Raw genomic sequence first — 26,893 nt, 5'->3', positions numbered from 1 at the left:
ATTTTGAGGTTAACCTGGCAACACAGTGAGACCTGGTCTCAAAAGAGAAAGAAAAGCCCAACATGGTGACGTACACTTGTTATTCCTTGGGAGACTGAAACAGAAGTCTCCATGCCCTGCTGAAGAATTTATTTGCTGACACTTGCAATGAATTTTCTCTTTTAGAAAAAAAGTTAGCTGGGCATGGTGGTGAATCCCAGTACTTGGGAGGCTGAGACAGGAGGATTTCGGTTCACAGCCAGCCACGGCTACTTAGGCCGTTCGCAACTCAGCAAGACCCTGCTTCAAAATGAAGAATAAGCCAGGCATGGTGACTCATGCTTGTAATCCCTGCATTTGGGAGGCTGATACAGGAGGATCTGGGTTCGCAGACAGCCTCAGCTACTCAGTGAGGCCCTTTGCAACTCAGTGAGACCCTGTTTCAAAATAAAGAATAAAAAATAGGGCTGGGAGTGTCCCTCGAAGATAGAATGCCCCTGGGTTCCATCCCTAGTACTGCAAAAAAATAAAAATAAATAAAAAATAGGGCTGGGGTGTAGCTTGGAAGTAGAATGCCCCTGGGTTCAATCCCAGCACCACAAAAAAAAAGTCCATTTCTGTCTCCTTTTCTATCTTTCCTCTTATCTATACAAATCATGCTATTTTAACTGTAATGATTTTATTTTTATCAACATGTGTTAATTGTACTTATTAATGGAGTTCTGTGTGGTGTTTTCCCATGTACATACAGCACGTAGTCATCAAATCAACCTTCCTTTATCTACCCTCGCTAACTTCTATTAATTCCTATTCTGCATTCTGGTCAATTTTTTTAAGCATCCACACATAGAAAGACAAGTACGACTTGTTCTTTCTCACATGTGGAAGCTAATCATGGTCTTTTATTTTGCACCAGGGAGAGGAAATTCGATGTCAATATGTTGTGACATGTGCAGGGCTTTACTCAGACCGTGTGTCAGAGTTGAGCGGCTGCAATCCTGATCCTCGAATTGTACCATTTCGGGGAGATTACCTGCTCTTGAAGCCAGAAAAATGTTATCTTGTAAAAGGAAACATTTATCCGGTAGGTAATGATGTTTTCTGCCTTCTCACTTCTCTCACTCTGCTAGATATAAAGGAAATGAAAGCCAAAAAACTTTTACCTACATCAGAAGTAAGAGAGGGTTATAGCCGGGCATGGTGGCGCAAGCTTGTAATCCCAGCATTTGGGAGCTTGAGACTGGAGGATGGCGGTTCGCAGACAGCCTCAGCTACTTAGTGAAGCCCTTTGCAACTCAGTGAGACCCTGTTTCAAAATAAAGAATAAAAAATAGGGCTAAGGGTATAGCTTGGAGGTCGAATGCCCCTGGGTTCCATCCCCAGACCCGCCCCCCCAAAAAAAGAAGTAAGAGAGGGTTTGAGGGCTATTTGTGTGGGCATTTCGCCCATTGCTCTTGTGGTTATATCCTTAAATCTTTATTCTAATACCATGGTCAGTAGGTTGTAATAATTGCCCACAAGTACATGTCTCCAGAAGTCATGAGTGTGCCGCGGGAAGTACAGTCCAGAGGAAGCAGATTCCTCTCGCTCATGGAGGAGCACTCAGAATGTTCCATTATGGAAGTCCCAGACACTGGGCCATCTTTCTCAGCCCACCGTCTATAGGAACAGAAAAGGAATGTGGCCCCTGTAGTCCCACAGAGTAGAAGACAGAGGCGTTTCAATGAAGGGTTCATTTTCTGTCTGGAACTGTCCTGGAAATGAATGAGTATGTTAAAGTATGTGAGGTTGAACCAGATGAACTTGGTTCATCTAATATTCAGCTAGTTGATGTTTCTTGCCTTACCAAAACACCAAATTCATCTTCCTCAACCTAATACATTCCCATTTTCCAAGTCTGTGCTATGAATGTGTGTTGTTTTCTGGCAGTCTTGATTTTACTTGCTAATCACAGACATCCCTAGTTCTGGAGAGAGAAGTAATAATCTGAAATAGGACAATTCATCTAATTTTACCCAGAAAGATGAACAGATGGGACACTGTGTATTAATGTTGATAGCATCAGTGCTTCCTAGGTGGCATTTCTAAGTAGAAGCATGATTATAGAAAAGCATGTTTGTATACAGCTCCCAACACAGATTAAATGCGTAGAAGGAAGTGTTATATTTGTATTACAAATAAGATGTTTTTATCTGTAATAAAATGGAATGTGAAATGGGGCTAACTGTTCTTTGCTGTGCTGAATCTGTAGGTGCCAGACAGCCGGTTTCCCTTCCTAGGAGTGCACTTCACACCAAGGATGGATGGCAGTATTTGGCTAGGGCCTAATGCAGTTCTTGCCTTTAAGCGGGAAGGTTACAGACCCTTTGACTTCAGTGCCAGAGATGCTATGGAGATAATTATCAATAGGTAACAACTTTACTTTAATAACGATTTTATCTAGGTGTCATGATGCTCACCTCTAATCCCAGCTACTCCAGAAGCTGAGGCAAGAGAATCACAAATTCAAGGCCAACCTGGACAACTAAGGAAGACCCTGTCTCAAAATTTAAAAATGGATGGGGATGAGTAGGGCGTGGTAGCACACGCTTGAAATCCCAGTACTTGGGAGGCTGAGACAGGAGGATCACAGGTTCTTGGTCAGCCTCAGCTACTTAGTGAGGCCCTCCACAACTTAGTGAGGCCCTGTTTCAAAATAAAGAATAAAAAATAGGGCAGGGGGTGTAGCTCAGAGGTAGAATGCCCCTGGGTTCCATTCCCAGTTCCACAATCCACAATAAATAAATAAATAAATAAATAAATAAATAAATAAATAGTTCAGTATAGAGGTTCCTGGGTTTAGTCTCTAGTACCGGAGGTTGGTGGTGGGGGGGGGTGATTTTATGTGTTTATAGGTGTTTTTTTTTCCCCTTTGGTACTGGGAATTGAACCCAGAAGCATTCTACTTCTGAGCTATACTCCCCACCCTATTTTATTTTTACTTTGAAATCAAGTCTCACTAGGTTGCTGAAAGTCTCACTAAGTTTCTGAGACTGATCTCAAACCTGCAGCCCTCCTATCTCAGCCTCCCAAGTACTGGGATTATAGGCATGCATCACCATGCCTGGCTAGTGTGTTTATATTTCTAATGTGGAGATTTTTTTTTTCTTTTTTTGCAGTACAGGGAATGAAACCCAGGGGCTTTCTACCTCCAAGCTATACCCCCAGCCCTATATTTTTTCTTTATTTTGAAACAGGGTCTCACTGAGTTGTGGAGGGCCTCACTAAGTAGCTGAGGCTGGCCGCAAACCATGATCCTCCTGTCTCAGCCTCCCGAATGCTGGGATTGCTAGCATGTGCCACCACGCCCGGCTAAGAATTTTGATATTCTACTTAGGGTATAAATGCCATATTGTGATTGATATATTCATTTTCTTTTTCTTTTTTCTTTTTTTTTTTTTTTTTTTTTTTGTGGTACTGCGGATGGAACCCAGGGGCTTTTTTACCTCTGGGCTACACTCCCAGATCTATTTTACATTTTTATTTGGAAACAGGGTCTCACCAAGTTGCTGAGAGCCTCACTAAGTAAGTAGCTGAGGCTGGCTTCAAACCTGTGCAATCCTCCTGTCTCAGTCTCCCAAGTACTGGGATTACAAGCATGCGCCACCACTCCCAGCTTATATTAATTTTCTTATTAATATAAATTAAGATCTTTTTAGAATAAGCATGATTTTGTTTGTTTTGTACTGAGAATTAAACCCAGGGCCCTGCACTCTTCCACCAAGGTACTTCCTCCAGTCCCAAGCACAATATTTTAACTACCTCAAGAAAATTCTGATGTGCCAAGGTGATGTCTTGCTTAAAAAAATAAATAAAAAATAAAAAAGGTAAGACAGCTGGTCCAGTGACTTACACTTATAATAAAAGTACTGGGTACATTGGAACAGGAGATGGCCAACCTCAGGATTGTAATGAGACCTTGTCTCAATATCTTTTTAGTTAGATGTGGTGGTGCATGCCTATAATCTTAGTACCTTGGGAGTTAGAGACAGGAGGATCACGGACGGGTTCAAGGACAACCTCAGCAAGTAGTGAGATTCCCATCAACCTAGTGAGGCCCTGTTTCTAAATACATTTTTTAAAAATAGGGTTCATGGTGTAGCTCAGAGGTATGGAATGCCCCTGGGTTCAATCCCCATTACCACAAAATAAAGAAATATATATTTTTTGATAAAGGGCTGGAGATGTAGCTGAGTGATGGAGTGCTTGCCTAATATGCATGAAGCTCTGGGTTCAGTCTCTAGTGCTACAAAAAAAAGAAGGAAAACCAAGAGCCATTCTTATATCTAGCAACCCAAATGTTTACTGCCATCCTGACTGACTTTGAAAGAAAAATTCCCTCAAAATCATTAGATGGTTGAGTGTAGTGGTGCTCACTTGTAATCCCAGTATTGGGAGGCTGAGACAGGAGGGTTGCAGGTTCGAGGCCAGCCTCAGTTTCCAAATAAAATTGGTCTGGGGGTATAGCTCAAAGGTAGAATGCCTTTGGATTTAATTCTCAGCAGCACCATCCCCTCAAAATCAGCAGATGGCTTCCTTTGATAATATCATTTTATCTGGGCATGGTGGCACATGCCTCTAGTCCTATATTTGAGAGGCTGAGAAAGGATTGCCTGGATAACAGCAAGACCCTGTCCTAGGTAGATCAGGTAGATAGGGAAGGAGGGAGGGAGGGAAGGAGATGATAGATAGATAGATAGATAGATAGATAGAAAGATAGACAGATAGATAGGCAGGGAGAGAGGAAGAGAGGGAAGGTTGGCTGGGGGTGTAGCTTAGAGGTAGAATGCACCTGAGTTTAAATGCAAGTTCATTTTAAGCTAGTCATTATTTTGTAAACCATTAGAAAAATTGTTAATGACCTTTAAAGTGTTCCTTTTTGTGGAAAACTAACAATGCATTTGTGTGGACCAATGCATATGTAAATTATATATACATATATGTAGTTACATTTTTGTGTAAAGATGCAGATTCCTTACTATTGTAAGAATTACCTTCATGAGGTACTTTGTTTAGTCTGTTTAGCAGTGTTTCTCTCTGGGAGATTTTATACATCAAAATCACTAAAAAGCATTTTAAATAATCCCTGGGTTTTGCCCTCCACAGATTTTGAAACAGAGAGGTTACAATGGGACCTTTCAAAATGAGTACTTGTAAAATACATCCATACAGACTGTGCATACATACAGAGGCTCTGCAGAGTCTCACTTGAGAATCTTCAGTATCTTCTTCCAGTAATGACTAAAGCAGGATAGATGTGTCACTTGTTTAAATCCCAGATTTAAAGACCTGCTAGTGCCTTTTTGGGTGTGTTGAAAGCATGCAACATTTGCTTTAAAAAGCCTTGATGTTGTTAGGTTTTATAGACTCCCAGTTTGAAACCAGCACACCATGAGAATTTGAGTTTGGAAGGTATTTACTCTTGAGTTGATGAAGTTTCCTTCTTATATTGGCCAACAGTAGGTTTTATTTTAATATGCAGTTTTATTTTTCCTTTGATTAGGTTCCCATAATGTTGGCCCCAATCTAATAGTTATAAAGGTGATTTATAATAATAAAGAATTTCTAGGTGGGTATGATGGTGCACACCTGTAAGCCAAGTACTTGGGAAGCTGAGACAAGGGGATTGCAGGTTGGGTTAGTCTCAGCAATTTAGTGAGGCTCTCAGCAACCTCAAGAGCCCTGCTTCCAAATAAGAAATAAAACTGGTATAGGGGTGTAGCTTGGCGGTAGAATGTCTCTGGGTTCATTCTCTAGTACCACTTAAATTCTTTCATAAAGATTTTGTTGTTGTTGTTGACTTTCAGTGGCTTGATGAAACTGGTGTTCCAGAATTTCTCCTATGGAGTTAATGAAATGTATAAAGCCTGTTTTCTTGGTGCAACACTGAAACACCTTCAAAAGTTCATCCCTGAAATTTCTATCAGTGATGTACTTAGGTAAGGAAACATGATAAGGATTATGCCTATGGTCCTGACGTAGGTGAACTTGGGAGGTGGGTCTGCCTTGGTGATGAGTAAGCACATGTTCATAGTCAGTGCTCACGGAATCTTGCTTGCTTTCCCTTTCCCAACAAGTGTAGAATTCCTTTTTCGGTGCACATATTGGGCATAGTTATATATCATGGCCCCCAGTATTGCTTCTTTTATAATTATCTAGACCTCTATACAGCTCTAAACTGAAATCTCCCCTGTAGCTTTATTTTGATGTCACCTCAGCCTTTGTGTTTAGCTATCACTCATGATAAAAAAAAAAAAAAAAACATCTTGTCTGAGTTTTAAAAATTCTCCCTAGCCGGGCGTGGGGGCGCACGCTTGTAATCCCTGCGCTTGGGAGGCGGAGACAGGAGGATTGCGCACGTTCGAAGCCAGCCGCGCTGGCTTAAGAGACCCTGTTTCCAAATAAAAATATAAAACAGGTCTGGGAGTGTAGCCTGGAGTTAGAAGGGTTCCATCCCCGGTACCACAAAAAAAAAAAAAAATTCTCCCTGACCACTTGGTCTTGTAATTCTAAAGCTTTTTGGCTTAAATCTGTATAAAACCATCAGTCACTGTGCTAACTAAGTAGGTAATACACACAATAAAATTTTATATTTTGATTGGTTCTTAAAACCTTTCAGAAACTTATTTCTGAACCGGGCATCCTACCTTATTTCCTCCCTACTTTTGTTCTTTCTCCCACTTTCATCCTCTCAGGGACTCTACTTACAGAACAGAAGTAGGTAACAGTATGGTAACAATGAAAGTCTTTGTAGGGCAAATTAAGAGTAATACACACAAACATGAGCTTTTTTTTTTTTTTTCCCCTAGTACTGGGGATTGAACTTGGGGACATTCTACCTCTGAGCTACACCCCCAGTCCTGTTTTATATTGTATTTTGAAACAGAGTTTCACTAAGTTGCAGAGGGCCTCTCTTAAGTAGCTGAGGCTGGCTGTGAACCTGTGATCTTGTTTCAGTATCCCAAGTACTGGGATTACAGGCATGTGCCACCATGCCTGGCTAGTTTTTTTCTGTAATAAAAGACTCCTTGATGGACTTGATCTGTCGCTTATCCTAAATGCCATCCAAGCCTATTTGTTTTTCCTCCTTGGTAATATTTTTAGCATTCACCTTTTTCTTTGAGCACACCATTTGTTAGGCCTAATCAGCAGTGTACTCTGAGGTACTCATGCTGTGTTTACAGTCCGTCCCTCCAGGACTCTCCAGAGCACAGACTGCCTCTTCTGTAGCAGCTGAACTAGCCTGGTGTAAAATGTCAACGGGCTTGACTGCATCTGGAAAGAGAGCAGTAATCATGTCAGCTGTCTCAAGGGATCCTCTTGGTCTAAATATGACTCTAATGTATCATTCTGAGACCAACCTCTTTGAATCCTTAGAAGAACCATTAAAACCTAGCTAATGTTTTTACTCTTATCTCCTTTACCCTTCTACTCCCCTTCTGAAATGGAAGGGATAAAAATATCTAGGCTTTATTTTCTTACACTCATTTATAAGTAAAGCCTTTTATGATTTTAGTGGTTTGCTTTAGCAGACTTACAGCGTTTTATATCTAAAAACAGACTGGTCAAATCTGGTTTCTGTTACTGCTATTAATATTCCTTGAAACACACACTAGGTGGGCATAGTGGAGTCTCTGTAGAAACAGTTGCAGTGAATTTTCTACCCATATTCAGTTACAATCCTTTCATAGATGCCTGAGGCAAACCCATTAGACCAGTGGATTTCATATGACAGAGCTGGACTTGGGATGTGTGGGTATTAGTGACTTCTGTCTCTGGGTGTAAGGCTGTGAATTTCAGCTACCAGCTTTGCTGGCATGAAGCAGCAAAGGGCGCACAGTACTGTAGGAAGGTACATTGGGACAAATTCAACTCAATCACAGCTGAGCTCCTCTTTAGAGATAGATACAGAATACATTCAACAATTCCTGTTCATTCTCTCAATTTCTATAGCTATTAAATGCGAGAAATTATCAATAATGAAAAGAAAGTTAAAGAAGTTATGTTTAGTAACATTTAATGAGCTTAAACAATACCATATATTGTTTATGGATTGCATGTGTAATGTAAAAATAGAAACAGGCATGGAACAGATAAACACTTAATTCAGGAGAGTGAGTGGCTACCTCTGGGGAGGGAAGAACAGAATCCTGAGAACCACAGGGGCTTCTGTGATATCTGTAATGCTTTAGTTCTTAAATTATTTGGTAAGAAAATGGGTGTCCATTATGTTATTCTCTATATCTTAGATACCTAAAATATTAAATAACTGAGACAGGAGGATCACAGTTCATGGCCAACCTCAGCTACTTAGTGAGGCCCTTTGCAACTCAGTGAGACCCTGTTTCAAAATAAAGAATAAAATATAAGGCTAAGGGTATAGCTCAAAGGTAGAATGCCCCTGGGTTCCATCCCCAGTACCACAAAAAAAATTATATATATGTGTGTGTGTGTGTGTGTGTGTGTGTATGTGTGTGTGTGTGTGTGTGTGTGTGTGTGTGATGACTTAACTCTTGTAGTCCTAGTACTTGGGAGAGGCTGAGACAGGAGGATCACAGGTTCAAGGACAGTCTCAGCAAATAGTAAGACCTCTCATCAACTCAGCAAGACCCTTTTTCCAAATAAATAAAAAATAGGTCTGAGGGTGTGGTTTAGAGGTAGAATGCTCTTGGATTCAGTCTCCAGTGCCACAGGCAAAAAAATAAGATCAGTAGACCTCCACAGCTTGAAGGCCAGGTACTACCTTTTCTTACTCATCTTGCAACTCAGTGTATTATAGCTATAAATAACTCAGTGTATTATAACTATAAACAACTTATCCAAATTATGTCATAAGCATCTTAGGCAGTTTGATAGTAAAAGCTAATAGACTCAACACTTTCAGTGGGGTATATTGCTCAGAGATTATGTCCTTAAGTTTCAACAGCCACCTGAAGGCATTCATCTTGACTTATCGTTACCTAGCCAGAGGATTCTAGGCAATAATTTACTGGTGAATGTTAGATTGGAATCTAAAGTTATTATCTGGCAAATATACATCAGATATATAAAACTTCTCATTGTTAAATGATCTGCCTGTAAGGCTCTTAATTTTTATCTCAATTTTAATTTGTTCTGTGATTAATTTTGACATGTTAATCTAATAGTTTATATCTCTTAGCACTGTTAAGAATATAAAATATAAAGTTGGGCGTGGTGGCGCACGCTTGTAATCCCCGCGCTTGGGAGGCGGAGACAGGAGGATCGCACAGGTTCAAAGCCAGCCACGCTGGCGTAAGAGACCCTGTTTCAAAAATATAAAATAGGTCTGGGAGTGTAGCCCGGAGGTAGAAGGGCATCCAGGAACCCCAGTACCACCAAAAAAAAAAAAAAGAAGAATATAAAATATAAAGACATGTGTGCCATGATCTCTCCTTTTTCTCACACAGCATTTTAGAAGATATCAAGGAACTCTAGAGTTCCCCTGGATTCCATCCCCAGTACTGAGGGGGTGGGGAAGCAAGCAAAAAAAAAAAAAACAAAGGACTATTATCAGTTTGTATTATAGATTTTGAACACTCAGCAAAAGTGGAGGGGATATTAAGGATATAATTCATATTTATAAGAGAAATGCAGATACATCTTAACTGTGGTCAATCAGCATTAACTTCTACCTACTTAGAAGGAGCAAGAGAAATGGACTGATTGAAAATCATTTTACAGAGCCGGGCGTGGTAGTGCACACTTGTAATCCCAGCATTCGGGAGGCTGAGACCAGAGGATCACGGTTTGTGGACAGACTCAGCTACTTAGTGAGGCCCTGTTTCAAAATAAAGAATAAAAAATAGGGCAGTGGGTGTAGCTCAGAGGTTGAATGCCCCTGGGTTCCAGCCCCAGACCCACAAAACAAAACAAAAACATTTTACATTCAACACTGAAGGTCAGTGGCTGGTCACACTGCTGTGTGTGCCCAGCATGTTGCTCCTCTGCCTGACACCAAGGGAAGACCAGGAACGCTCACACATAGACACTCTCTGCAGCAAAGCAGCATTTTCTAAAAAAAGAGAGGAGAAATGTTTGGAGATTTGAGATAAACTGTAAAGAATGTATAGTATGGACCACACACTGGCTGATAGACTGATAGGGAACTTTTCCCTTAGAAATGTCAGCTTTCAGTGCTGTTTGCTTTGTACTCTTAAGTGATGCATCAGATTCCTCCTTGGAAGCTCTTCTAGCTAAAAGAACTTCTTGTCTCGATTCCCTGCAGGATTCCATAGGAAAATTACTTGCCTTTATCATGCAATCTTTCACACTTGTTATAATTCGTATTTACTTCTCTATAAATGAGCAGTATAACTCTGTGTCTTCAGGCATGGTACTTAATCTCCCCTCTTCTTTGCTGTTAAATATAAACTGTACCAGCCTCTTAGTTGTTTTGAGGATAAATGAGATATCCCTAGTACATGGAGAACTCTTGGTAAATAATAGGCATTATTATCATTATCTCTCTTCAGCCAGGCTGAAGCCTAGAGGACAGTGCTCTCATATTGTTCTCTGTATCTTCTTCAAGTACTTATCTGAGTTGTCCCAGAATGAGTATAAGATGTTCCACATTGTTGCCTGATTTCTTGAACATCTTGGTGATGTACAGATGATAACCCTTTTTCACACAGGGCTTCTTTGAGCAGCTTTAAAGGAGATATGTTTGGACTCCGAAAACATTTAATTCGAATTTCACCTGTACATATTAACTGTTTTTGTTTTGTTTTGTTTTGTTTTTGTTTTTGTTTTGTTTTGCTGGCTTCAAACATGCACAATCCTCCTGTCTCCGCCTCCCAAGCATGGAGATTACTAGCGTGCACCATCATGCCCGGCACATATTAACTATGTTAAAAAAACAAATCTAAGCTGGGTGTGGTGTAATCCCAGCATTTGGGAGGCTGAGATGTTCGAAAAGCTGGGCGTGGTGGCATTTGGGAGGCTGAGACAGGAGGATTGTGATTCAAGGACAGCCTCAGCTTCTTAGTGAGCTTGGTGAGGTCCTTTGCAACTTACTGAGACCCTGTTTCAAAAATAAAGAATTAAGCTGGGCGTGGTGGTGCACACTTGTATCCCCGGGCTTGGGAGGCTGAGACAGGAGGATAACACAGGTTCGAAGCCAGCCTCAGCTACTTAGTGAGGCTCTCAGCAACTTAGTGAGACCCTGTTTCCAAATAAAATATAAAAAATAGGTCTGGGAGTATAGCCCAGAGGTAGAAAGCCCCTGGGTTCCACCCTCAGTGACACACACACACACACACACACACACACACATACACACACAAATAAATAAAGAATAAAAAAATAGGGCTGGGGGTATAGCTCGGAGATACAGTGCCCCTGGGTTCCATCCCTAGTACCACAGAAACAAACAAATTTAATATAAGGACTGAAATGTTAAAAAACAGAACATCAAGTTATAAAGATTTACTATATTAACATGCTGCTTCATTTGTATTAACATGAAAAACATTCATTTTTATATTCTTTCTATCCTCTCTTTAATTCATTGAAGGTTAGCCTGATACTGAAGGTTAAATTGTTAAAAATAAAAACAGAAGCTGAGTGTGGTGACATGCACCTGTAATCCCAGTACTTGGGAGACTGAGACAGGAGGATTGCAATTTAGTGAGATCCTGTTTCAAAATAAAAAATAGAAAGGGCTTGGGGTAGCTCATTTGTGGAACACCATTGGGTTCAATACCCAGGACTACAAAATAAAAAAAAAAATGAGAATTTATTCCCATTTAATATTCTCCCCCCCCCCTCTCTCTATCTATCTATCTATATTTTGTGTGTGTGTGTGGTACTGGGGTTTCTGGAAGCCCTTCCCAGACCTGTTTTATACTTTTTTATTTTTGGAAACAGGGTCTCTTAAGCCAGTGAGTCTGGCTTCGAACCTGCGGGATCCTCCTGTCTCCGCCTCCCAAGTGCAGGGATTACAAGCGTGCGCCACCACGCCCAGCTATTCTCCATATATTTTAATAGTGGTCAATCATGATGAAATACAAAAATTCGTAAAATAGGTAAAGTATACAAGAGAAACATAACTCCTGTTTTCATTGTTTTAATCAGAAGAGTGTCACTGATTGATTTTTATAATAAATTCATTTTATAAACTTAAGATATATCTATTCTAATTGAACATGGATTTATCTGCTACTTTTAGAAAAAACATGATTATGCCAGGCATGGTGTACATGCCTGCAATCCCGTACTTGGGTGGCTGAGACAGGAGGATTGCACAGGTTTGAAGCCAGCCTTAGCTACTTAGTGAGGCCCTCAGCAACTTAGTGAGATGCTGTTTCCAAATAAAATAGAAAATAGTTCTGGTAGTGCCGTCCAAAGGTAGAAATCCTCTGGGTTCCATCCCCAGCACCACACACACACACACACACACACACACACACACACACACGAAACAAAGAAAAGAAAAAAAGAAAAACATGGTTATGCCTGGTGTGGTAGCACACACCTGTAATCCCAGAATTTAGGAGGGTGAGACAAGAGAATCACAAGTTCAAGGCAGACTCAGGAATTTAGTGAGGTCCTCAGCATTTAGTGAGACCCTGTTTCAAAATGAAGAATTAAAAAATAAATTGCCGGGCATGGTGGCGCACGCTTGTAATCCCTGCACTTGGGAAGCTGAGACAGGAGGATCACACGGGTTCGAAGCCAGCCTCAGCTACTTAGGCTTTCAGCAACTTAGTGAGGCCCTGTTTCCAAATAAAATATAAAAAAAAAAAATCTGGGAGTATAGCCCAGAGGTAGAAAGTTTCTGGGTTCCACCCCCAGTACCACCAAAAAAAAAAAAATAATAATAATAATAAATAAAGGGCTGGGGTGTACCTCAGAGGTAGAATATCTCTGGGTTCCATTCCCGGGGGTTGGAGAGACATTATGATCTAGGCTAAGGACATAGATACACAAGATTATCAGTGACTGCCGATGGCTAAACATAAATTGATTGAGTTTCCATATACTTGTGTATTTATTTATTTATTTATTTATTTATTTATTTATTTATTTATTTATATTTTTGCGGTACTGAGGATGGAACCCAGATGCATTTTACCTCCGAGGTATGCCCCCAGGCCTATTTTTTATTCTTTATTTTGAAAAAGGGTCTCACTGAGTTGCAAAGGGCCTCACTAAGTAGTAGCTGAAGCTGTCCTTGAACTGTGATCCTCCTGTCTCAGCCTCCCAAATGCTGGGATTACAAGCATGCGCCACTGTGCCCAGCCATACCTGTGTATTTAAAAGAATAAACACTTTATTGTTTTAAGATTATTTTGAAAGCCACTAATTTATAAAATGTTCTATCTCTTTGAGTTAGTTAACTAGTACTTTTTTTTTTTGCCTTTGCAGAGGTCCAGCTGGAGTAAGAGCCCAAGCCCTGGATAGAGATGGGAATCTGGTAGAAGATTTCGTGTTTGATGGAGGAGTTGGGGATATTGGCAGCCGCATTCTTCATGTGAGAAATGCTCCTTCCCCTGCTGCTACTTCTTCCCTTGCAATTTCTGGAATGATTGCAGATGAAGCGCAGCAAAGATTTAAATTGTAAATATGAAAGGAGCTAGGTATGCATTATAATCTCCCATCAGCAACAAGAGTGTATTATGATTAATTATAATTTAACAAAATGGTTTTAAAGTCTTACTATTAGATGAAGAGTAGCCACTGAATTCTTAAAATAAAAAAGAAATAATAATTTAAAAAATACTGGGCTGAGCTGGGCGTGGTGGCGCACGCTTATAATCCCAGCGCTTGGGAGGCTGAGACAGGAGGATCACACAGGTTCAAAGCCAGCCTCAGTTACTTAGTGAGGCTCTCAGCAACTTAGTGAGACCCTGTTTCCAAATAAAATATAAAATAGGTCTGGGAGTATAGCCCGGAGGTAGAAAGCCTCTGGGTTCCACCCCAAGTACCACCAAAAAAAAAAAAAAAAAAATACTGTGCTGGTGTGGTGGCACATGCCTGTAATCCCAGTACTTAGGAGGCTGAGACAGGAGGATTATAGGCTTGAGGACAGACTCAGCAACCTAGCAAGACACTATTTACAAATAAAATATAAAATAGGGCTAGAAGTGTAGCTCAGAGGTAGAGTGCCCCTGGTTTCAATCTCCAGTAAAACACACACACACACACACACACACACACACACACGTCTATACTCTATAAATGAGGAAGCAAGGTGCAGTTGAATCTGTCCTGAATCTCTGGCTATGTTGATGTTCTAAATGATCAAGCCGGGCATGGTGGCGCACGCTTGTAAGCCCCTCGCTTGGGAGGCTGAGACTAGAGGAACCTTTGCAGGTTCGAAGCCAGCCTCAGCTGGCTTAAGAGACCCTGTTTCCAAATAAAAATATAAAATAGGTCTGGAAGTGTAGCCTGGAGGCTGAAGGCCCCTGGGTTCCATCTCCAGTACCACCAAAAAAATAAAAAATAAATGATCTGTTGATCTGTCTTTACCAACCATGATGCAGAGATTTGGCTCTTTTAGAATTCTGGAAAAGACAGTATAAAAGTGTGATTATTTCCATACTTTTTTTTGGCATTAGAACATGTAAGCTTTTTTCGTCTTTTCTAAACAAGAAAATATATTTCATTATATTGTAGGTTGTGAACATCCTCTCAGTTTTGAAGAGTCAAAGAAAAGCTCACATAATTCAGAGCAACAATATTGTATTAGGAAATTTGAAATTCTTGATTTCAAGAGAATACATGAAATTTCACATTTTAAGTAGTTTTAAACAAACTCAAATTCCTTATTATTGCCAGTCTCTTTATAAATCTCTTTAGTAATGAGCGGTGTGGTATCATCATTAAACAGCAGTGTACTGTGTGTGATTGTTGCCTACTCTACCATCTTCTGTGGTTGAGAAACTAAAGCACCTAAAATTGGTAGTTTTGTACAAGAGCAGTTCTGGAATTCTGGCACAGATGTATAGAACTCTGTAATATTTAAAATAATTATTGATCTCATTATATGTCCTTTGGTTACACAAAGATTTTCAAAATGTTGGCGAATATCACTAATGATTCATATCCATTGGTTTTTTCAGGGCTCCTATAAATTTTTTAAAGATATTTCTCCATTTTCTGGTAAATATCTAACTTTGAGGCATTCACTTTTGTAAACCGCGAAAGTGCCTTACATTCATATGGACTTCATGAGTATGTTAAATTGGTGCCAGTGCCAAACTGTATATTGTATATATGTCTATGGTTTATCTGATTCAATGTTTCTTGCAATTTAAAAGTTTGGTGAATAGAAATGTAAATGAAAATGTGGCTACTTGACTGGGGAAGCCAAACCCCCATTTAGCTGAGACATTTTCATCCATATCTCACATAAGCACTCTCAGGATTAACTCTTTTTTTTTTTTTCCTCTTACCTCCCCAAAGCTATGTGATGTAGAATGGGAAGGATGTGCATGTTGGTTGATAGGAAAGAGGTTTCTGTTTTCCTCTTGCTCCCTTTTCTTCATCCCTTGGTGATTACATTGATTGAGCTACCTCATCCATTAATTTGAAGGAATATTCATCATCAGCTCTAGTTCAAGAAGCAGCACATCCCAGGTAAACAGCCAAGGCAGTTATTCACCAGGTGGGCTGAGCATCCTGAAAGCATTCAGAAATCGTTGACAGAAGAAACAAGCCCTAATGGGTCATCATGACAACGGATTCCTTCAACACACAGGCTCCCCCCCCCCCGCCCCATTCTAAGACTGCTGAGAAATGGAAAATATTACAATTCTTCTGTTTCATCAACAATAAGATTGCATTACATGCTAAGCTGTGAAAGACTGAAGTTACCACAAATGATTGTCCTAATTGAAGCAATCCTCGTTCCACTTAGGTCTGTATTATACCTCCAAAAAATGTAAGTAGAAAATTTGTTGAAAAAGTGTTTTGAGCCAGGCATGGTGGTGAATGCTGTAATCCCAGTACTTGGGAGGCTGAGACAGGAGGATCACAGGTTCTTGGACAGCCTCAGCAACTTAGTGAGACCCTGTTTCAAAATAAAGAATAAAAAATAGGGCTGGGGGTGTAGCTCAGAGATAGAATGCCCCTGGGTTAAATCTCCAGTACTGCAAAAAAAAAAAAAAAAAAAAAGTGTTTTGAACATGTAGGTAATTGTTTGTAGAACATTTGATATTTATGTCAATTGGATTTTATTGTTAAATGCTGATATGTTTAAGAATTTTGTGTCTTTGGGGGGAAGAAAATGTATATTAACATTAAAATATTTTAATGAGCTTGGTGTTGTGCAGAACATTTTTTTATTTTGTTTGTGGCACTGGGGTGGAACCCAGAGGCTTTCTACCTCTAAGATATACACCCAGACCTATTTTATATTTTATTTGGAAACAGGGTCTCACTAAGTTGCTGAGGCTGTCCAAGAACCTGTGATCCTCCTGTCTCAGCCTCCCAAGCGTAGGGATTACAAGTGTGCACCACCATACTTGGCAGAACATGTGTTTTAGTTCCATTAAAACTTTTTTTGTGGGTGGCACTGGGGATTAAACCCAGGGGCATTCTACCTCCAAGCTACATACCCAACCCTACTTTATTTTTATTTTAAAACAGGGTCTCACTAAATTGATGAAAGTCTCACTATTTGCTGAGGCTGTCCTCAAACCTGTAATCCCCTGTTTTGCTTTCCATGTACTGGTATTATAACTGTGCACCACCACACCCAGCTTTCCATAAAAACTTACTCAAATAGTCTCTGTGTAAAACAAACTATCATAGCTTTAGATAGAAGTCTGTCTTTAAATTTTTTTTTTAAAGTCTGTATTCAGTGGGGCAGAGTAGGTTTTTTGGTGTTTTTTTTTTTTTTTTTTTTTTTATGGTACTGGGGTTGGACCCAGGGTCTTTTTCTACCTCTAAGCTATACTCCCAGACCTATTTTATACTTTATTTGGGAATAGGGTCTCACTAAGTTGCTGAGAGCCTCACTAGGTAGCTGAGGCTGGCTTTGAACCTGTGCGATCCTCCTGTCTCAGCCTCCCAAGCGCGGGGATTACAAAAATGCACCACCACGCCCGGCTTTTATTCTTTATTTTGAAACCGGGTCTCACTGAGTTGCAGAGGGCCTCACTAAGTAGCTGAGTTTTTCTGCAAACCAGAATCCTCCAGTCTCAGCCTCCCAAATGCTGGGATTACAAGCGTGTGCCATCACGCCCAGCTCAGAGTAGTTCATATTTGGGTTTAAAAGTGTAAGGCATTGAAGCCAGGCGTGGTGGCGCACACTTGTAATCCCAGCATTAGGAAGGCTGAGACTTGGAGGATTGTGGTTCCCGAACAGCTGTAGCTACTTAGGCCCTCCACAACTTAGACCCTGTTTCAAAATAAAGAATAAAATAGGTCTGGGAGTATAGCCAGGAGGTAGAAAAGCCCCTGGGTTCCACCCCCAGTACCACCAAAAAAAACAAAAACTACTCTGCCTCACTATTACAGTATACAAATATACAGACTTAAAAAAAAAATTAAAGATAGACTTCTATCTAAAGCTATGATAGTTTGTTTTACACAAAGACTATTTGAGTAAAAGTTTTTATGGAAAGCCGGGTGTGATAGTGCACAGTTATAATCCCAGTATGTGGAAGGCTGAGACGTGTTCCGGGTTCTCAGACCCGCAAAAAAAAAAAAAAGTACAAGGCATTTTAGGTTTTAATTTTGGAGTTTTAGTGAGGAACTCAGTGTACCAGCCAAGTACATTTTTGCTGTTTCATGTGATATAATTTAACTCTTTTATACACACACACACACACACACACACACACACACACACACACACGTGTATGTATATATCAAAATCTTTCCCTTGATCCTCTCAAAGTTTGTACTGTTTGGGGAGTTGCCATTACTGTTGGCAGAGTTTCATCTCCCCTGAGGCCATTTGGAAATATGCCTCCTAACCAGTAAAATAACCTTAACTCTTAGAACTTTCTTCAAAGGATGGTGGTGAGAGTGGTATATACTGCCAGACACTGGCAGATAGGAGTTTGTTGGGCCTGCATTTGGAGGCTGTCCAACTCTGACAGCTCTACCTATGAGCTATCCCTGTGAACCTAGGAAAGGTGGTGTCTATATTGTTTAAGAGCTGGCTCATCCTTCCTGGGCCCTTGATCTGTGTCTAGGCTTCTTTGGTCAAGTATTTCCTCATCTCTCTGGGTATACATCATTTATTACCTAAAGATATTATAAACAGCTAGGTGCGGTGCCACATGTCTGTAATCCCAGTACTTGAGAGGCTGAGACAGGAGGATTCACCAGGTTGACAGGCCAGCCTTAGCAATTTAGTAAGGCCCTCTGCTAACTTAGACTCGAAAAACAGAGCTGGAGTATAGCTCAGAGGTAGAATACCCCTGGCCTCAATTCCCAGTACTACAAAATATATATATATATATATATATAATTGTAAACAAAGCCAGGTGAGGTGTATATCTGTAATCCCATTATTTAGAAGGCTGAGACCTGAGGATTGCAGGTTTGAGCCCAGCCTCAGCTACTTAGTGAAACTCTGTTTCAAACTAAAACATAAAATACATCCTGGAGGTGTACAAAGGTAGAATGTCCTGGGTTCAATTTCTAGTACAAAAAAAAAAAAGATATTGTAAACATTTTTGTGGAGCAATTGTGGCCAGGTATTGTGCATGCCTGTAATCCCAGTACTTGGGAGGCTGAGACAGAAGGATCACAGGTTCGCAGCCAGCCTCAGCAATTTAGCAAGACCTTGTTTCAAAATAAGAAATAAATAGGGCTGTAGGTATACCTCGAAGGGAGAATGCCCCTGGGTTCGAACCCTAGAATTCCCCCCCAAAAAAGCTTATGAAGTCAATTGCTATGTTTTGCTAATACATTCATAGGGACTTCTTGAATATCTCTCCATGAGGATTTAAAGCAAAAGAGTGGGTGCAAGGGCAGGGCAAAATACTTGGGAAAGAGAAAGATGCCTAAAAATGTTTCCAAACCACTTGTACCCATTAAAGAGTTTAAGAACATAAATTAAATCCCAAAGCCCTGAAGGAAAGAACAGTGGTTATACTAACCAACTCTACTTTTTTGGCTTCAAGTCTCAGAAAGAAAGCATTGTGTTCTTTTTTCTAAGTGCCATTATTTTTTGCTAAAGGTAAGGTCTCACATCAAAGTTACTTTAAGATTCTTTGCCTCAGCCTGGTGTGGTGGCACACGCTTGTAATCCCAGCATTGGGGAGGCTGAGACCGGAAGATCCCGGTTCGCAGACAGCCTCAGCTACTTAGTGAGGCCCTCTGCAACTCAGTGAGACCCTGTTTCAAAATAAAGAATAAAAATTGGGCAGGGGGTGTAGCTCGGAGGTCAAATGCCTCTGGATTCCATCCCCAGACCCGCCCAAAAAAAAAAAAAAAAAAAAAAAATCCTTGCTTCTTGAATAAACGCGAAATCGCACCTTTTAGATGTGGCAAGAGGATGTGATGTCATGCTTTGGGCTGCCCAGGAAGCCCCACTTTAACTTTAGGGACAGACCTGAAGGACAGTGGTAATAAAGGGAAGACACTCATTAGACAACCTTGAATTTCAGCCAAGATATGCTTAAAATTAGAATCACCTTTTTTGCCGGGCGTGGTGGCGCACGCTTGTAATCCCCACGCTTGGGAGGCTGAGACAGGAGGATCGCACAGGTTCGAAACCAGTCTCAGGTACTTAGGCTTTCAGCAATTTAGTGAGACCCTGTTTTCAAAAAAAAAAAAAAAAAAAAAAGGTCTGGGAGTATAGCCCAGAGGTAGAAAGCCTCTGGGTTCCACCCCCAGTACCACCAAAAAAAAAAAAAAAAGAATCACCTTTTTTAACTGTTCCTCTGAAATAATGATAGAGTAGAAGGAAAGAGTAGAGCAGTGATTTTTTTTTTTCTTTTTTTGCGGTACTGGGGGATGGAACCCAGGGGCATTCTACTTCTGAGCTACATCCCCAGCCCTAGTTTTTCTTATTTATTTTGAAACAGGGTCTCACTGAGTTGCGGAGGGCCTCACTAAGTAGCTGAGGCTGTCGTGAACCGATCCTTCTGGCTCAGCCTCCCAAATGCTGGGAATATAAGCATGCGTCACCACGCCCAGCTCAGTGATTGTTTTTTCCAATCTCTTTCAGAATTAATTTTGCTTCAATTTATTCACTGAGAATATAGAAGTATTTTATGGGTATCAGTTTCTGTACGATGGTATTGTTTTGGTATCTGAGTAGGACTGGGGGCAGCTTCATACTGAGAACCAAGCATGTTGGTAGTGCTATAGACCAAATACTGTCTTCTAATATCCAACATTGTGTTCTGGAATTTAGGGATATAAAGATGCTTTTTGCCTTTGTATGTTAGAATTTTGTGGTTCATAGTGAATTTTAAACAAACTTTCAATTTAGACTTCTAAAATTAAAGAAAAAAAGCCTACTGTTAGATTCTTTGTTATTTTAACAAGCTTGATGTGACATTGAGGATTTCAAGATTCTACCAGCAGTTCCAGTTGAGAAGAGAGTGGTTTAATGGAAGGAGCATATAGTGATGGCGTTTATTCTTGAAACGGATGTGGTAGGTGAGAACTGTGGGGTTGACAGGAAGCTTGGAGGGTCATTATAAGCTCCAGGAGTAAAAAAAAAAAAAAACAATTTTCAGGAGGCTCACATCAGTGGATCAAACCAATGGGTCACACTACTTTTTTTTTTTTTTTTAGGGTAATTGTGAATTTGGTTTAAAAAAAAAATGCTGGGTGTGGTGGCACACACTTGTAAATTCCAGCATTCAGGGAGGCTGAGACAGGAGGATCATGGTTTGTGGGACAGCCTCAGCTACTTAGTGAGCCCCCACACACACACAACTCGGTGAGATCCTGTTTCAAAATAAAGAATAAAATATAGGGCCGGGGTGTAGTTGGAGGTAGAATGTCCCTGGGTTTCTTCCGTAGTCCCAAAAAACAAAAAGCAAACAAGCAAAAGCAAAAACAAAAAAACCCTAATGTTTGGCTGAGTCGGTAGCCCCAGCCTGTAGTACCAGCTACTCAAGAAGCTGAGGCAGGAGGATCACTTGAGCCTAGGAGTTTGATAGACAGCATAGTGAGACTTTGTCTCAATAGCAACAACAACAAAGAAAAAGCTCTGAAGTGTGAGTATTTGTGCGTAAAATAGAATATTGAAATCATAAAACAGTATCGCATTGTGGGCTAGTAGTATAAACCAACATATGCCACATTTTCTATCCCTGAGGGAGGAGGTGTATGTTTTTTGGTATGTTGTTTTGGGTTTAGTTGCTGGGAATAGAATCCATTCTAGCTGGGGAAGTGAGAATAAATTTATTCTAAGGCATATAAAATCATTACAAAGCGGATGAAGTAGACTCTAGATTGGTTAGGCTTCTGGAACAAATCCCAAAGTCACACCATGAAACTTGTCACCAACAGAGCAGTACCAAAACAACTCCAGTCCACCACAGCTGCTGCTACACAAAACCAGTCACTGAATAATGCTTGCTAGCAGAAATGCTAGACTTGCAGCTTCCTTCTGCCGTCTAGATCTCATTCCAGCGTACTTGACAAGCCCAGCCAAAATCATATCCAGAACTTTTGCTGTAGGGGGATCGAGGTTTCAGCTTTCTAAACTATGATCATAGGAGGGCAGAATGCATGTTGTCCACCGTACATCACACTTAGTAACTAATCAAAACAGTAAACAATCTAAGCTGGGCATTGTGGCACATGCCTGAAATCCCAGTACTTGGAAGGCTGAGACCAGAGGATCGTAGGTCCAAGAACAGGTTCAGCAAGTAGTGAGACTCTCCTCAAACTAAGAGACCCTATTTCCAAATTAAAAAAATAAAAATAAAATAGGGCTGGGGGTGTAGCTCAGATGTAGAATGCCCCTGGGTTCCATCCCCAGTACCATACACACATACAAAAATTATAAAACAACATAGGTAGCTGGGCGTGGTGGCGCACGCTTGTAATCCCCATGCTTGGGAGGCGGAGACAGGAGGATAGTGCAGGTTCGAAGCCAGCCGCGCTGGCTTAAGAGACCCTGTTTCCAAATAAAATATAAAAAATAGGTCTGGGAGTGTAGCCCGGAGGTAGAAGGGTTCCATCCGCAGTGCCACCAAGAAAATAATTAAATTAAATTAAACAACATAGGTAAATGACTCTACTTATTAGCACTTTGGGCAAACAAATCAATGTTTTATTCCCCCCCCCTTTTTTTTTGGTGGTGGTACTAGGGTTCCTGGAAACGCTTCTACCTCTGGTATACATTCCCAGACCTATTTTTTATACTTTTTTATTTGGAAACAGGGTCTCTTAAGCCAGTGAGGCTGGCTTCGAACCTGCGCTATCCTCCTGTCTCCGCCTCCCAAGCGCAGGGATTACAAGCATGTACCACCAGCCCAGCTGAAGTTCCCGATTTTGTAATCGGGAGTCATAAACGATTGCTGACAAACCCCTGGCTGGGAACTGTACTGAACAGATTATGAATATCGTCGTTGACAGCATAAGTTGATGATTATTAAGCCCTGAATTGTGTTGCAATAATACAAATAACAAGAACGCGAGTGGCATCTTTCTCCATTTTTTTTTTTTTTTTTGCATGTCTAGGTATAGAATCCAGGGGCATTCGACCTCCAAGCTACACCCCCTGCCCTATTTTTTATTCTTTATTTTGAAACAGGGTCTCACAAAATTGCAGAGGGCCTCACTAAGTAGCTGAGGCTGTCTGCAAACCGCGATCTCTGGTCTCAGCCTCCCGAGTGCTGGGATTACAAGCGTGCGCCACCACGCCCGGTTTCTCCTTTACCTGTATGATAGGAATTGGTGTCTGGGACAGCTACTTAGAAAAAACAGCTTTCTACTTGATAGTGCTGGCAATATCTGGTGACCTCAGTGTCATACTCTAGAGAAACAGGGACATTGTTTCTGTGTAATAGTCAGTTGTATTTAATGTAGTAACACATAATGCTTTTTTTAGAAGGCACAATAAATCAATCACTTAAAATAGTTTTAGAAATTATAGTTCCTGTTGGGAAGCCATTACTGGGCCACATCTCTTGCAGGGGGCAGCCTCTCATGAGAGTTGTAGGACAAAGGATCATCTGAGAGCTGCCCCTCCTTACTTAAGTCTCCTCTAAGAGACCCAAAGCTAGTGAACCATGGAAGTAGTGAGTGACAAGGACATTTATTGTTTCCTGTGCTATTGCTTTGTTTTGCTACTGACTGGCAGTACTTGCAGCTTTAAATAAATTGAGGGAAGCCAGGTGTGCCTGGTGGCACACGCTTGTAATCCCAGCATTCGGGAGGCTGAGACCAGAGGATCACAGTTCACGGACAGCCTCAGCTACTTAGTGAGGCTCACCGCAACATAGTGAGACCCTGTGTCAAAGAATAAAAAAAACTAGGGCAGGGAGTGTAGCTTGGAGGTCGAATGCCCCTGGGTTCCACCCCCAGAGCTGCAAAAATAAATAAATAAATAAATAAATAAATAAATAAATAAATAAGGGAGCTGGGTATGGTGGCGCACACTTGTAATCCCAATACTTGGGAGGCTGAGACTGGAGGACCAATCACAGGTTCATGGTCAGTCTCAGCAACTTAAGGCCCTCTGCAGCTTTGTGAGACCCTGTTTCTACATAAAAAAATAAAATGGGTAGGGATGTAGCTGAGAGGTAAAATGCCCTGGGTTCAATCCCCAATACCACTAAAAGATGAATTAATTGAGGAAACCTGCCTTGGTGATGTGTACCTAAAATCCCAGTGCTTGGGAGGCTGAGACAGGAAGATGGCAGGTTCGAGGCCAGCTTCAGCAATTTAGTGAGACCTTTAAAAACTAAGCAAGATCCTATTTCAAAATAAAAACGTACAAAGGGCTGGAGTATACCTCAGAGGTGAAATGCCCCTGGGCTCAACCCCCAGCACCCAGCAACCCCCCCCCCCACACACACACACATATACACAGAGAGAGTATGAAATAATAAATGGAAGAAATGTTGAGTAAGTTCTTTGTCTTTTTTATTTATTTTTTATTTTATTTTATTTTTTTACTGGGTATTTAAGCCAGGAGTGCTCTTACCACTAAGCTATATCCTCAGGCCTTTGTTATTTTTTGAAACAGTCTAAGTGGCCTAGGCTGGCCTTGAACTTGTAATCCTGAGCTGAGTGCTGGAATTACAGGAATGTGCCACTACTGGCACCTGTCCAAGTACCTCCTTCTTGAAAATATTTTTCAATGGGAAAATAGTAGTGGTAAAGGTAAAATTTAACTGTCTTTCTTTTCTTTCTTTTTTTTTTTTTTTTCTTTTTGCGGAACTGGGGATTGAACCCAGGGACATTCTCCCTCCAAGCTACTACCCCTCAGTCCTATTTTTTATTCTTTATTTTAAACAGGGTTAAGACTCATATTTTTTTTGTGTGTGTGTGGTACTGGGGGTAGAACCCAGGGGCTTTTCTACCTCCAGACCTATTTTATATTTTATTTGGAAACAGGGTCTCACTAAGTTGCTGAGAGCTTCACTAAGTAGCTGAGGCTGGCTTTGAACCTGTGCAATCCTGTATCAGCCTCCCAAGTGCGGGGATTACAAGTGTGTGCCACCATGCCCAGCTTTCCCACCCTCTTTTAGTATCAGTAATATTTTCATTTTTTGTTTTGTTTTGTAGTATTGGGGATGGAACTCAGGGGCATTCTACCTCCAAGCTACACTCCCAACCTTATTTTTTATTCTTCATTTTGAAACAGGGTCTCACTGAGTTGTGGAGGGCCTCACTAAGTAGCTGAGGCTGGCCACAAACCATGATTCTCCTGTCTCAGCCTCCCAAGCATAGGGATTACAAGTATGTGCCACCACCCCCAGCTAATATTTCCTTTTTTTTAACACTTAAAACAAACATAAACATAATAGCTGGACATGGTGGCGCACGCTTGTAATCCCAGTACTTGGGAGGCTGAGACAGGAGGACTGGGTTTGTGGCCAGCCTTGGCTACTTAGCGAGGTCCTCTGCAACTTAGTGAGACCCTGTTTCAAAATAAAGAATAAAAATTTGAGCTGAGGGGGTAGCTTGGAGGTAGAATGCCCCTGGGTTTATTCCCCAGCACCACAAAACAAAAACAAAAACAAACATAATCAAGCTGGGAACTGAAGAATGACTTGTTATAGCTGGGCATGGTGGCGCACGCCTATAATCCCAATACTTTAGAGACTGAGACAGGAAGATTGCAGATTGGGGACCAGGCTCAGCAAGTAGTGAGACACATCAACCCAGAGAGAACCTGTTTCAAAACAAAAATAAAATAAGGGCTGGGGTTTAGCTCAGCAATAGAATGTCCCTGGGTACAATCCCCAGTACCATGAAAAACACTTAATATTTTGAACAAATACCACATTCATATGGGTGAAAATTCAAAAGTTGCAAAAAGGAACACAGTGGAAAATCTCCCTCTCTCTTCCAGCCACCCAGTTTTCATCCTTGTTGCAATAAAAATTTTAGATAGCCTTGCAGAGAAATTATATTTACATACTATTTTTTTTTTTTAAATCAAGTGGTAGCCGGGCATGGTGGCGCACACTTGTAATCCCCGCGCTTGGGAGGCGGAGACAGGAGGATCGCGCTGGTTCGGAGCCAGCCGCACTGGCTTAAATGACCCTGTTTCCAAATAAAAAAAAATATATATAAAAATAGGTCTGAGAGTGTATCCCGGAGTTAGAAGGGCTTCCAGAAACCCCAGTACCACCAAAATAAATAAATAAATAAAAATAAATAAATAAAATCAAGTGGTATCATATTCTGCATAGTACATAATACATCCTGTTCTTTTTACTTTGTGGTATGTCTTAGAGAATGCTCCACAGAGGCCTGGTTATTTTAAAATAACTTTATAGGTTCTATTATATGGGTATGCTATAATTTATTGAGTCAATGCCCTGTTCTTACTGATGATTATTTAAATTGCTTGTTTCTCAGGTGGGTTTTGCTATAACAAACAACACTGCACTGACTAACCTTGTCTCTAAGTGATTTCATATGAGCAGATGTACCTCTGGAACATATTCCAACAGTTTGTTAGGCCAAAGGGTATGTACCTTTCAAACTTTGTTGGGGTCTTTTGTTGGTGTTTGTTTCTTTTTGAAATGGGATCTCACTATGTTGACCAGGCTGGTCTCAAACAATTTTCTGGCCTCTGCCTGTGGAGTAGCTGGGACTACAGGCATGTGACACCCTGCCCAGGTCCCTGAAGCTTTAATAGGTATCATCTAGTTGCCTTTGATGGAGGTTTAAACCATTTAGACTCTCACCAACAGTAAAGTGCCTGTTTCCTTGTATCTTCTCCACCTAGTGGGTAATCAAACTTTTTGATCTGTGCTATTCTAACACGTGAAAAATGTTAACAATATAATTTTTTTTTTTGCAGTACTAGGGATGGAACAAAGGGCATTGTACCTCCAAGTAATACCCTCAGCCCTATTTTTGAGTCTTTTTTTTTTAATTTTTGGAACAGGATCTCACTGAGTTGCGAAGGGCAAGTAGGCCTCCTGAACACTGGGATTACAAGCATGCGCCACCACGCCCAGCCATTAACAATATAATTAAATTGTCTTTTTTTGTGTGTGGTACCAAGTTGGAACCCAGGGGCATTCTACCTCCAAGCTATACTCCCAGCCCTATTTTCTTATTCTTTTTTTTTTGAAACAGGGTCTCATTGAGTTGTGAAGGGCCTCACTAAGTAGCTGAGGCTGTCCACAAACCACGATCCTCTAGTCTCCCCCTCCTGAAAGCCGGTAATACAAGCGTGCATCTCCACACCCGGCCTGCATTTTTATTAATATGAGCAAAGTAGAGCATCATTAATGCTTAA

The 26,893-nt window shown here is 40.8% G+C and overlaps 1 protein-coding gene across 1 annotated transcript in view; it reads left to right on the top strand.

The window, feature by feature from the left end:
* L2HGDH (L-2-hydroxyglutarate dehydrogenase) overlaps positions 1–13,600 on the top strand; it is a gene marked incomplete at its 3' end in the record, with an annotated part of 41,906 nt that extends 28,306 nt beyond the window's left edge. The window contains exons 7-10 of the mRNA XM_080706762.1: positions 896–1,063; positions 2,231–2,388; positions 5,826–5,957; positions 13,405–13,600. Of these exons, the coding sequence (XP_080562888.1) occupies positions 896–1,063; positions 2,231–2,388; positions 5,826–5,957; positions 13,405–13,600 (654 nt within the window). The remainder of the gene's footprint in view (positions 1–895; positions 1,064–2,230; positions 2,389–5,825; positions 5,958–13,404) is intronic.
* Between the last annotated feature and the right edge of the window lie 13,293 nt (positions 13,601–26,893).

The sequence above is a fragment of the Muscardinus avellanarius genome (assembly GCF_963383645.1).
Source record: "Muscardinus avellanarius genome assembly, chromosome: 12".
Lineage (NCBI taxonomy): Eukaryota > Metazoa > Chordata > Mammalia > Rodentia > Gliridae > Muscardinus > Muscardinus avellanarius.
This window is presented reverse-complemented; position numbering and strand designations above follow the sequence as displayed.